A 13,185-nucleotide genomic window follows, 5' to 3' on the forward strand; every position below is an offset into this window, starting at 1 on the left:
AGGTTATATGAACTTGAGGAGGCTTTAGCGCTTGGAGAATCAATAGCTTTAGCTTCAATATCGATGTATTGGGCCCTCCTAGTGTATTTATTTATTTATTTAACGGACAATAAACAGAGTAAACTCCAATTACTTATTGCCCTCAGGAGGAGAAGAAAGTAATAGTTTTCTCCCATGCTTAAAACTAATTAAGGAGGAGCAGTTAAAAGAGGAGGTTCAGAAAGCGGAGGCGGGAGGAGTACCACACGAGGGAAGTTTTTATTAAAGAAAAGCGAACAACTGAATTTACGTTGCATATTTACAAGGGCAAGAAAATCACAGTTACCGGAAGGTGACCAGACCACGGATCAGTACTCGAGAGTATTCCTCAGAGGGAGAGCGAGGTATAGAGCCTGACAATTTTGCTGCTCGATTGGTGACTTCGAGGCAATTGGTGTCGAAGCGGAGCTTATTGTCGAAAGCGACTCCTAGGCCTTGAGTGGAATTCAACTATGATAAGGAATGTCCGTCAAGAGACTAGAAAAAGTGAGTGGATGGAGGATTTAAGCGAGTAGCACACAGAGTGACACTTTCTGACGTTTAGCGCTAAACCATTGTAGAACTCCAATGAACCAGAGTATCTAGGTTAGTTTGAAGGGAAACACAGTCCATAAGCGACGATATATTGGGAAACAGCTTAAAGTCGTCAGCATATAACGAATAGGGACAAGTAAGGAGAGGGGAGGGAGATCGTTGATAAGAAATAAAAACAACAAAGAACCCAGAATAGATACCTGCGGGTCACCAGAGAAGGGAGAGAAGGAACGAGATGTGCAGCCATGAAAAGAGATACAACTACATGGGTTGGAAGGGTAAGAAGCAAGGCATAAAACAAATAGTATGGAAACGCTTAGGACGAGAGTTTGGACAGAAGTATCTGCCGACGTTGGCATTAAGGCCAATTAGGTGCTCGAAAAGAAGAGTAGTAAGAAGGGGAATGGTGGGCGATGCGAGACAGGCTACATCCACTAGCGAGAGGGGGGGGGGGGGGAGGAAGAGGAGGAAGGAGAGGGAACATAGACTGAGGAAAAGTAGCGGCAGAGTGAGTCACAACATAGTTTGGGTGAGTTAGCTGAGGAACCAGAAAATTTAATGAACGGGGGGATAGCTGAGTAGGACCGCGGGAGTTACGAATGTGGGACCAGAAAGGTTTGAGGTTTCCGCACTTCAGTGAGTCTTCAACACTGGTCAGATATTCGTTTCTGGGCTTACGTATTAAGGATTTGCACGAGGAAGTCAGAGTTTTGAAAAAAACAAAGTCAGAATAGGTTCTAGAAGATAAGAACTTATTTCTCGCATTGTGTTTTTGACGTTGAATTTTTTGCGGAATTCAGTGGTGACACTTAAAAGAGGAAGGAACGTAACACGGAAGAAGATTGGTCACACGTTAATGAAGAGAGGAGGGTAACGCAGTTGATTGCCGACAGGGCTGAGTTCTGACCTTCGAAGTTCACCCTGCAAAAGTTGAACTTGGTAGGCCTACGCACTAGGGGTATAAGAGGGGATTGGAAAAGGCAACGCACAGGAAAGTTAGAGAGGACAAGATCAACAATGCGATCTATGTGGTTTCCAAAAAGGTTAAACTAGAGGAGGACACAGATGTTCAGTGAAGTCCTCTGTGTTTAACGTAGGTACCTGTCTTGAGACTTAATCCTACGGCCCTCTTCAGGTACGGATTGATTTTGTGACCACAATCAGAGCCCCGTTAGACAAGCAGAACGGTACCAGTCTATGCCAAGTGCATGGCTTAGCATTCATACTGGTGGATGCAAGAATTACCTAAATCTCTACCGAACCATGGAGTACGGCACCCGTGTTGATACGCAACACCACGTCGAGGCCCGAAGGTCTCTCGCTCGAGCACAACCACAGCCCCCATGAAACTCCCACAAGGGGGCCAACCGCAACCAACCGAGCTGTACTCAGATACGACAGGAATTCTCCTAAAGTATAAGAGTCCAGGGGCTACCTCGGTTCCCATGGTATCAGCATACCCCTGGTAAGGTTTCGTGACCGAAGCCACTTCAGATGAGTCCCCGTGCAGACTCGGGTCTGATCGCCCTTGCTAGGCCTTGGATCATTCACCTACTGCATCACGTCGACAAGCCAATGCGATACAGCGTTTTCCGGTGCCACCACGTGGAGGTTCTCCTCGGCCACTTGGATTTGGTTCAGCCGACAGGGTTGCCGCCCCGTCTTCCTCCTCGCCACCTCAGAGCACCACACAGATGTACATGAAAGTGGATAAAGGAAGGGAAGGGTTAGAGTGGAGTTATTAGGGCGAGAGGAAAGGCCAGGAGAGCATAGGAAGATAAAAGTCGCCACAGTGGTTGAGAGTAAGTGGGTAAGGGGTACGAAACGGTTATCATCTCCTCCAGTTCACGGTATTTTGCACGCCTTCTGCGTAGGCAGTAGCTAAGTATTATGCATCGAATGTTCCAAATTTATCTGGGCTTGGGAAGTTTCCTCGTCGCCTTTTATCTGAATTCGCTAAAAATAAATTTTAGGTAATAAAAAGAATCCGGATTACAACCAACCATATCTGGAGGAGGCAGACGAAGGCCCAGATACTGAGCTCATATCTGCGAGAGCGAAATTTGATTTGCTCTGTTGTGTTTTTCTACTTTTAGCTCCTCTTTTATATTTTACTCGAAACAGCAGAATTCATCCTTCTTCATCCGATTAAATTTATCACAAAGGATCTCCTTGAGCTTAACAACCACAGCCACAAAGTCCAGCTCTTATGATAATTAAAACCCTCCCCAGCATCAGTACAACAGAGAAACACTAAGAAATGTCCATTAAGCTGATATAAAAATCAACTGCTACCTTTCCGCATCGGAGCAGACATTAACGATTGGATCAACTTGAATAAGCTTTTGATGAACTGAGCATTCACATTGAATGCGAACTAAAAGTGCATCCTCGAGGGTTTTAGACATCCCAAAGAGCGACAGGAGTGCCACCGTCAATATAGAGTGCACCGGCAACAATACGACCAATAAATACTAAGCATCTACACACTATCGGATTAAGGAAAACCGCAGTGGACATTTCAAATAGCAAAACACTTTGGTTAATCGATTCCTATAAAGGATCAAGGATCTGTGGTGGCCATAGATATAAGTGCAAGTATCCGGACTATCGGACATTGGCGAGTATTGCATTGCGTTGTAACAATTCTTGTTGTTTCTGTTGTTGCTGTTTTTGTTGTTGCTTCCCTAGCCATTGCAAAGTGCTAAACCGCACTTCACATCAAGCTTCAAACCAGATACTATTTTCAATTCACCACAGTTGTTGAGAAGGATAATGCATCCTAGACGGGTTCTTCGTCCCTGTCGCGTCTTGCCGGGATACTTCCGGATGAGACTATCAGTTTCTGCAGGAGAAGGAGTATATTCCTTATGGGAAATGGATTATGTCCTGAAAGGATTTCAATTGAGCTTCGTTTGGGACCTACGCATTCAGTTGGTCTTAAACATCAGCTTTCCAAAACAGGATTACATGTATGTGTCTACAGATGGGAAGTTCTGGGTTGTCACAAGCGCTTCTTTAAGAATCTTAGAAATTTGAAACGTTTCAGTGTCAAATATAATGAAAGGACGCGTGTGTGTGTGTATGGTGGGGGAGAAGCTACAGCTTCTGAGCACTCAGGCCGTGTTGGCCCATTGTACTCGCCTCCTCCATCTAACGGAATAATTGGAATAATAATTGGAGGACATCGGCACCAAAGATCTGATGCCTGATGCGTCCATAGGCGGGGCATTCACATAGGAAATCCTCCGTGGATTCCGCTTCCTCATTACAGGAGGGACACGTATCATCTTCGGTAATTCCTATTCTGAACATATGCCCAGCTAGTGAATTATGGCCTGTCAGAATGCCCACAATACACCTGCAAGTCCTCCTGCTTTTCGACAGGATAAACTTTCCGGTACGTATGTTCGGTTCTGGCAGGAAAAGTTTGGTGTGTCGAGCAGCATTTAGGCTCTGCCACCTGTCGTTATGGGAAACTTGTTCCCAGTTTTTGAAAACAGATTTAGCCAATGCTACTGATACCCCAATTGCTGGCTCCGATCCCGGCATAGGGGAGATTGACCCCTCTTTCGCTAAAGCGTCCGAGATTTCATTTCCCTCAATGCCAGGTACCCAGAGTAGTTCCACCGTATTGAATCTAGACATAGAGTTCAAACGGTTTCTGCATTCCTGAACGATTTTCGAGGTGACCAAAGGACTGCTCAATGCCCTCAGTGCAGCTTGATTGTCACTGCAGATTGCGATGCGCCTGCCCTTCAACCGCTCGTCAATCAGCCAGTTTGCCACCCTTAGGATCGCATAAACTTCGGCTTGAAAAACCGTGGCATATTGTCCCAAAGGAAAAGCCCACTTCTCGTTTTTATTCGAGAGGTAGACTCCGGCTCCAGAACCCTCTTCTGTTTTTGAGCCATCGGTGTAGAAGATTTCCGTATATCCCGCCACGCATTCCTCTGGGTCTTCCCAGTTCCCTCTACGCTTCAGGGTAACTACATATCTTCTACCAAACAGATGTATGGGGACACGAGAATCGGAATGCATTGTAAGAACTAGATTCAGTCCTCCCAGTAACTCTTCCAATGCTCTGTACCCCCACATCCGTTATTTTCCCATAGATCTAATCGAATTAGCCTATGAGCTACTCTCATTGCAGCGTTTCGAATAAATATATCCAAGGGCTGCAAATTGAGTAGTGCATTCAGAGCTGCGCCGGATGTCGTGCTCATGGCACCAGTGATACCCAGACAAACAGTTCTTTGCAGTGCGTCTAGTTTACGGTGAAAACCTTTTTGTCTCACCTTAACCCACCACACTATGGATGCATATACGAACATCGGCCTAATGATGGCAACATATATCCACATTACCACATGAGGCCTGAGTCCCCATGTCGAGGCAAAGGTCCGTCTGCACAGCCCATAAGCTGTGAGAGCTGGTTTCATCTTTACCTCTACATGTTTGTTCCAAAGAAGTTTTTTATCTAGAGTGACCCCCAGATATTTCACTTCTTCGGAGAGTTGAAGGGTAGTACCCCTCATCTCAGGGAGACAAATTCCATCCACTTTTCTTCTTTTTGTGATAAAACGATTGTGGTTTTATTTGGATTAACTGACAAACCATGTCTAAGGCACCAGCTGTCTATCAAATCAACGGCACGTTGCATATTCCTACACACCGTTCTAAGATCCCGATCAACAGCAAGTACAGCCACGTCATCAGCATAAGCTTGAGCGTGTATTGGCAAATTTTGCAGTTCGCATAGCAGTGAGTCGATCAGCATACTCCACAGAAGCGGCGAAAGCACACCTCCTTGGGGGCAGAGCTTCGTCGCTTGTGTAGTCAGGTAGCGATCGACCCCTACCTCAGCGCACAACAATCTTTGCGTTAGCATAGCATGGATCCACTTAATTAAAGCATCATCAACACCATGCGCTCTGGCGGCATCACAAAGGTTTTGAAAAGGCGCACAGTCAAAAGCCCCTTCAATGTCCACGAACACCCCCATCGCGTACTCACCATTCAAAGTTGCAACCTCTATCTTTGTGACCAAAGAATGAAGAGCAGACTCACCGGACTTTCCACGTTGGTAAGCATGTTGGTTTTCACTAAGTGGGTGTGACCTAAGTGCGTTTCCACGAATGTGACGCTCCACCAGTCTCTCCAAACCTTTCAGCAAGAATGAAGTCAAGCTGATCTGTCTGAAGTTCTTTGGATTAGAATAGTCATCTTTCCCAGGTTCCGGTATGAAAACTACCTTAACCTGTTGCCAAGAAGAAGGCACGTAGCCCAGAGCAAGACATCCTCGAAAAATATTTCTTAGAGGTCGTTCTAAATGCTCCATACCCTCCTTTAGCATTGCCGGATAGATGCCATGCATGCCACGTGCTTTGAAATGTTCAAAGGACAGTATGGCAGCTCTCACCTTTTCATGGGTAACAACCGCTTTCGCAGTGTTCCAGTTCCCTTTGCAACGCTTGCGTGTTGAAGGGGTTGCAAGAACCGTCAACTATCCCCCTACTACTTCTCTCACCCGTTCTCCCGGGTGGTGTACTTCCAGGAGGGTCTGTACTGAGTCCAGTCTACAGCTCGTGAAAGTACCGTCGGGTTTTCTAAGAGAAACCAACTTAGCCGACTCATCCCTTTTGAGGACTCTGCGCAGCCTTGAAGTCTCCCTTTCGCCTTCCAGTTCCTCACAGTACGCTCTAAAGGAGTCTCGTTTCGAGCACCTCCCGAGCCTCTTATATTCACGTTGTGAGTTCCTGAAATTTAACCAGTCATCGTTCTTGTTACTTTTGCAAGCACGATTTAGAAGTCGCCTGGTTGATTTCCTGAGTTTTTACAGTTCTCGGTTCCACCAAGGAACCGTTTTACCGCTTTGGCCTCGGCAAATAGGACAAGCCTCTTCATAGCACTCTAAAAGTGTGCCGTTCAGAGTATTCAATTCATCTTCCAGCACCAAAGGAATCCTTAGTCGCCTAGGGAACTGTACTTTATTGTCAAGAAGTTCATTGAACTTTGCCCAATCCGTTTTCCTAGGGTTCCGTCTTTGTACTGCAGACTGTTCGCCCGCAATAGTCAGATTCAATTCTAGATATCGGTGATCTGACAGTGAGACCTCGTCTAGCACTCGCCAGTGTGTAATCAACTCTAAAAATTTTGGGGTACAGATTGTTAGGTCAATTACTTCGCTTCTTCTCGGTTCCACGAACGTAGGGGCGCACCCTACGTTTGCAGTCATAAGACCAGCTGAAGTGATGAAATCAAATAGCTTCTCTCCTCTTGGATTGCATTTGCTACTGCCCCAACAAATACGTTGAGCATTCGCATCGCAACCTATTAAGAGTTCGAGACCACTTGATTCTGCATACGCCACCAGATCCCTAAGTTCTTGCGCCGGTGGAGGATACAAAGAATCATAGGGTAAATAAGCGGAGGTAGCTATGATGTTTTTCCTCTCGCCATTTATTTGGTATTGTATGATGACTGTAGCTAAGTCCTATGAACAATATTGTCTCAGCATAGTTGCCTCTAACCGTCTTGACATCAGGACGCAAACTCTCGGTCTTATGGATCTTTCGTCGTAGAAGATTCTAGCCCCCTTTACTGATCCAATGCCACAGATTCTGTTAAATCGAACCCACGGTTCTTGCACCAGAAAGATATAGGGGAAATCTTGCAGCTTTGTCATTCTCGCTGCCAACAGGTAGGAGGGAGCTTTGGCATGCTGCAGGTTGATTTGACCAACCTTTATGTTTTTCGACATAAACTTAGTCTATTGTCGCTGACAGAAGAGTCTGGTGCGTCCAGGATGGATCTTACCGGGGTTTTCAGTTTATCCCCACCTTCCGCCGGAGATTCCGCTTCCTTGTGTCCAATTTCTCTGGGCGTTACCGCGCCAAGTGGTACCGCCACGTCCATGTCCTCATTCCCAAGGTACTTCATCTTCCTTCGCAGTGCTCTCTTCTGCCGTCGGCTTCGGGCCTTTCCAGGTTCACGGTGTCCGGACCGCTTGGATCCATTTCCACACGCCGGCGTTAAACCAGTAGCGTCCACGTCACCAGCTTCCCGTTCTTCCGCTCTTCCCGGTAAGGATGAAGGAGAAGTTTCTGACAGGGAGAATTCAGCCGTAGTCGGATTTCCAGTTTCTCCCAATTTGAAAGTTTCCGTACTTTCCTTTCTGGCTAACTTCGCCGTAGGCACCAAGTGCAAACTTTCCAATGAGTCGGAAAGCATGCCTTCTACAGATTGATCTGTAGGCGAGTATGAATCTGGTGAGGCCTCCAAAATCCGCGCCTCGGCCGCGACATGATTGCTCATGGTCGCGGGTGGATTCGAAGTCTGTGACTTCTTACCACTTGGAGAGTTTAAATCCATCGTTTCCATATTCATATTTTTGGACACCCTTAGTGGAGTAGTAAACTACTACAGGCTCCCCCACTACGGCAAGGTGGTGTCCGAGGAGGAGATGCAAGGACGCACTGAATGCTCTGAACTAAAAGATAAAATTCAGGAAAACGGAAAAGCAATTAAAATGGAAAACTAGGAATGCAGGAAGTAATTACACATTATCTGAAACCGCCAAGCCGCAAACGTCTGAACTGTGACTGAATTCCAACTGGACTGCCCTCATCCTGATAGATGGATGGCTACATGGAAAGCAAGTGTGAAACTCCTGCAATTGAAACTACATAAATCACTGTCAGCAAAATCAACCGCATCTACCACTATAGAGCGCCATACCATCTGCACACACACTAAAGGTGGAGATATCTAACCAATTATTTCCATTTATCCTTGCCCTTTTGTCCATGCTTGCCGACCGGGCAATCTACTTGAACCTGCAGCTACTCAGATAGCCACCAAGTCAGTGGTACATTCAAGTCGACTGAGCCCATTAACCCTTGCCTAGCTGTCTGCCTGTTAGTCTGTCTTATCTAGTCTGCTCTCAGCCCGATGCAACATGCTCAATTTTTTTCTAATTGATCAAAGGATTTTGCCGCCCAGTTCCTAGCTCTCCATATATATCTAAAAGATATCCTTGGATCTAAATTGAACATGACAGTGACCAGTGTACCCATCCTTCTTGTTGCTACGGTGTACTGCAAACACGACCATTAGACGGCTCGTAGTGTGTTTTATGTCCACCCTGTGTCTGATTGTGAAAAATCGTTGCCTTTAAATTAATTACCGTCCTTTTTTCCTAGTTTCTCTATCCCAGTAGATTCGTCTTGCTAGGATCTTCTTCAATTTATCCTTACGACTGCAAGGAATGCCAGCAACTGTACTTGTACGGACTTTTTAGCGGTTCCATTACGCTCGGAAAATTGCAATTTGAAAATGTAGTGTTCAGTGTCTGTGCGAGTTCTATGTGCAATGTCGCGTCGTCGTCCTAAGTCCTGGTCTAAGCGGTCGCCACATCCTTTTTTATCGTCGCTACATTGGTTGTTGCCGTTATCACCATATTTGTCGACCAGGAGACGTGAAATAAAGTGACAGAAGATAACAAAAACGTTGTGTTTAGCTTCTTCACATCCTTCGCCTTATGTTTTTATATACGTTTGAGTTTGAAACTTTAAAGGACATCATTTGGCGATAGCAGGGCAAAAACGACAATATGTCACGACGCGCCCAATCTATGCCACCTATGTTTATGGAGAAACCAAAACGGAGACCAGTTGTGGCTTTTATTTGTTTTTCATGGAAGGTTTTCGCCTGTGTTTTTTCACATGTGGCTCTAGTGTCGCTGGTCGTGGCATATTGTATCGCTGGAGCGTTAATTTTTGAACATTTGGAGGCAGACAATGAGAAAACGGTGAGTATCACAAGGTAGAGTAGAAGTCCATTCGCAACAACCCTCATGACTTCTTTTTAACTTTAAAGAGTCCTTAAATTCTTGCCCAGATAATTTCATGAGCGTTGATCAAAGTTTTACAAGGACTTGCTCCTAGTCCTGAAAATTAATTATTCAAACAAATTTACTGCCACAGGTGAAACAAGGAATTCGAGGAATGCGAACAAATGTAACGGACGATTTATGGGATATGACATCATCTTTCGAATACCTTCATCAGGATAATTGGACGAAATGGGTCGAAAATCGCTTAGAGGTTGGTATCAAGCCATTTGTAATCATAGATAGAGTTAAGCTAGACCATCTTTTCGGCTTTCATATCGGAACCTTATAAAAGCTTGCATACGCTTCTCCCTGAAAAGGACCAATTCCTTTTCATCGATTGTTAAAATGGTTCAACCTTCAACATTAGAAAAGTTCGAAGGAACATCAAAGCCTATTTTTCTTTGTAGGAAAGTAAAATTCACTCATGCCACAGTTCCGGACTCTTCTCTCAGACAGATTACCAGGTAGAAACCCTTTTGACTCTGGGCTACTAACCCAGAACTGTTGGACACGTCAGCTCAGGCCTGGCCTATTCAGAATAGGAGCTTACACCCAATGGTTCAGGGAGTCCCAGCTACAATCTCTCCTATCCAACCTCCTCTTTTTATGCTTTAAGAATACCTTCTATGTAAAGCCACGTATACTCGCTCTGCAGCATGGAGAGACTTATCATTTTTCCATCGATAAATGATGATGATGACGCCTCCAACTTCTGCCAAAAAAGAGCTATGACAGGCATCATAACACATCCTTCCAATAACGACAAGCGGGCGACCGTGCTTTCCTGATCCTCGCTGCCAGATCGAGGATAGGTAAATGCAACTCACAAAGCTCTAGACACTTGCGGTACATCTTACTGAAGTTGACAGCCCATACTTCGAAAGGAGGATAATGAGAACCACACAACGGCATAGGATCCCTACTGGTGATTCTCGGGCAAATCGCAATGATTCTAGTTGTAACCTTGCCTGAGATGTACCAAATCCGCTCAGAAAACTCATCTTGGTATCTCACATAATGTCGAGGTGCTTCACTACCGACTTCGATAAGGCCATAATTTCACTAACAAAATTAAGAGAGATTGTGGAAAAGCTCTCGTTGGTCAAGGCGACCACTTTGATTTTCTGAAAGTCAGGGAGAAACTATGCTCCATCAACAATAATTTCCAATGTGTGCTACGAGGTGTTCTAATGCGACCCATATACTATGCTACGCTCCTGGATTTAGTAGAGCTATGTGCGGTCTTTTAAGTAGTCCCTCAATATCCGCAAAAGGTAGCCTGGAACATCGTCCACCAATACAAGATTTGCCACATCTCGATGCCCTCCTGAGCAAACCTGGGGTAGCAACATCAAAAGTTTGTGTCCACTACTTCGAAGGCAATGTATTGATGGTCGCTTACCGAGAAGTCTTCTAGAAACTCGCCACCCGTCCACCAGCGACACCAGTGACTCCGACAAGAAGGTTACGTCTGGAATGCTTCCCTCGCAGATTGGGCGCCGGAACGTTGGGATGGATCCAACGCTTAAGACTACCAGTCCTGTTCTCGCCGCCATTTACAGAATTCATTTCCATCTGGAGTCAGAGTCAGGCATGCCCCATTCAAGTGCCCGGGCATTGAAGTCACCTCCGAGCAGGATACGCCCATCGATGTCCACGACAGGGTCCTCCAAAGCATCAAGCCTATGTAGAAAGTCCGGCATCGTTTCATTTGACGTAAGATAGACACTGAAAAACGTTATCCATAATCACTGAATCCAGACAAAGCCCTCCCCTCGACCTTGGGAAAGAACCCTGAGGAGGGTGAACCCATATTGCAGCGGATCTCAGGATATGTGAGGAAACTGGGAACTGGGTTCTTGTCTCGGTGCTGCTCACTGATGAGTACTAAATCAGCTTTGCTCTCCGCACCCAACTGCGCTAGCAACTTGTGAGCCGTTGCGATGCATATTGATTTGTTGGACGCGAGTCATGTTTATCGCGTCCTAGTTCTTCCCAGTTTCGTTCTAAACATTGGACACTGCCCTGAGCCCGCAATGTGCTCAACGTTTTCATCAGACGCGCCACGGTCCCTGCATAAGACGCTGCTTTCCTTTTCGTTGCAAGTGTTCGCTTTATGGCCTTACTGACCGCATTTGCGGCATGTTGCCTTTCTGTCAGATGCTCGACAGGTTGCAGACGTGTGCCCACAATCCAAACATCTGTAAAATTTGGTAGGGGCGACTCAGACTCGTATTCTACACACTACTCAACCAATTCTGATCCAACGCCTTCTCAAAGAACTTGTGCGAGAAATCCCCCTTTGTTCGGCTTGATGGGAAGAGCCTCTAATCGAGGTTTGTCCCTTCTATTTTTTTAGCGCTAAAATCGATATTCAATTTAGATTGTCGTTGCGGGGTTTTCGTCCCTTTTCAACGCGGCTTTGTCGGTTTAGTTACCACCTTGCGAAATTCTTCATACTTAGCGGAATATCTACGTTGTTTTCACGTGGAATTCTTTTTCAGTTGTCTATTCCCTCTATGGCTAGCTAGCAATTCGCTTTTCAACTCCAATATGTCGCTTTTGGCACTGAAATATTCCGCTGGACGATGATAGCAGCTTGAATTTTCGACAGAACCACCCCCAGCACTGTAGCAGCTTTCCTATATCGTTCATAAGACACACATGACTGGATGTGTCATCGTTTTGGTTTCATCACCACCTTCAGAGGCACGTTTATGATTCGGCCTAATTCGGATGCTTCTTACCTTGTACAGGCAAAGGAGAGAGGATTAACTACTTTCAGGCCATGATATTTCCGCAAGTTAACGGACCAACGATTACCACCTCCGCAATCCGTCTGCAATCAGCCTCACAGCGCTAGTTCCGAAATCGAAGGTCAGACTTTTTCTTTTTTGTCGCTTCTCTCCAGCCCGTTTAAAGGCCAAATTTCTCAAATGCATTACCCTTCATTGACCGCGTCTCTCATTTCCTTAAATTAATAGTGAGAAGCTTTCGTCGGGGGCGGACTTTTTTCGGCCTTTGTCCAGGTCATAAGGGGGTCTGCTCATCGTGATCGGTGTTGGCATTTGGTTCTATCCAAGGCCAAATCTGGATAGTGAAGGGCCGGACTGACACGATTTATTTTATTCCTGGCTGAGGCATGCCCCTGACTTGCCTCGGATTCAGCACCATCCGGACGTTACACTTGTCATCTCTAACGCTTGCAAGGGAGCTATTTCAGGGAGTCGTCACTGGCATTGCAGAAGGATGAACAATGCCTTTGAAAACTGGTTTGATGAAGGCGTTATATAACCCTGGGGTCTTTTATTCGTTAGCCGTCCTAAAGTGTTGAATTACAGAGCATAAACTGGAATGTAACTATGACCCTTACTTAATGCGTGACCTGTGCACTGCCATTTCTTCTTTCTTAATGCAATTCTTTTTCTTTTACAGCTTTTTGAGCGGGATATCCTTACTGCCATGAAAACCAAAGGATGGGATGGAAATGAAAATGAGCAACAAATGCAGTGGACATTTTTTGGTGCTTTGTTCTATTCCATCATTGTCATAACGACAATCGGTAAGTATCTTAAAATTTAAAGGAAATCAAGGACCCACCCCACATATACTCCTGGGTTATTTCGATTAACTTTTCAATCAATCTTCCCGATACAAATGATTCAGGATATCTAATTAAGTTAAGTCAAGTTTCAAGCCCTAACCATGATAACCAG

At 45.5% G+C, this 13,185-nt stretch overlaps 1 protein-coding gene across 8 annotated transcripts in view; it reads left to right on the plus strand.

Moving 5' to 3' along the window:
• The window catches only part of LOC119655094, a 68,729-nt gene that overhangs the window by 8,068 nt on the left and 47,476 nt on the right, over positions 1-13,185 (plus strand). For 6 of the 8 annotated variants that reach the window (XM_038060801.1, XM_038060803.1, XM_038060800.1 and 3 more), the window contains exons 2-4: positions 8,778-9,385; positions 9,561-9,680; positions 12,905-13,031. In XM_038060801.1, coding sequence (XP_037916729.1) covers positions 9,188-9,385; positions 9,561-9,680; positions 12,905-13,031 — 445 coding nt within the window. In that variant the 5' untranslated portion in view covers positions 8,778-9,187. The remainder of the gene's footprint in view (positions 1-8,777; positions 9,386-9,560; positions 9,681-12,904; positions 13,032-13,185) is intronic. The other 2 variants (XM_038060806.1, XM_038060807.1) reach the window with 1 other exon arrangement.

This window comes from Hermetia illucens, chromosome 4, assembly GCF_905115235.1.
Source record: "Hermetia illucens chromosome 4, iHerIll2.2.curated.20191125, whole genome shotgun sequence".
In the NCBI taxonomy this organism is placed as follows: domain Eukaryota; kingdom Metazoa; phylum Arthropoda; class Insecta; order Diptera; family Stratiomyidae; genus Hermetia; species Hermetia illucens.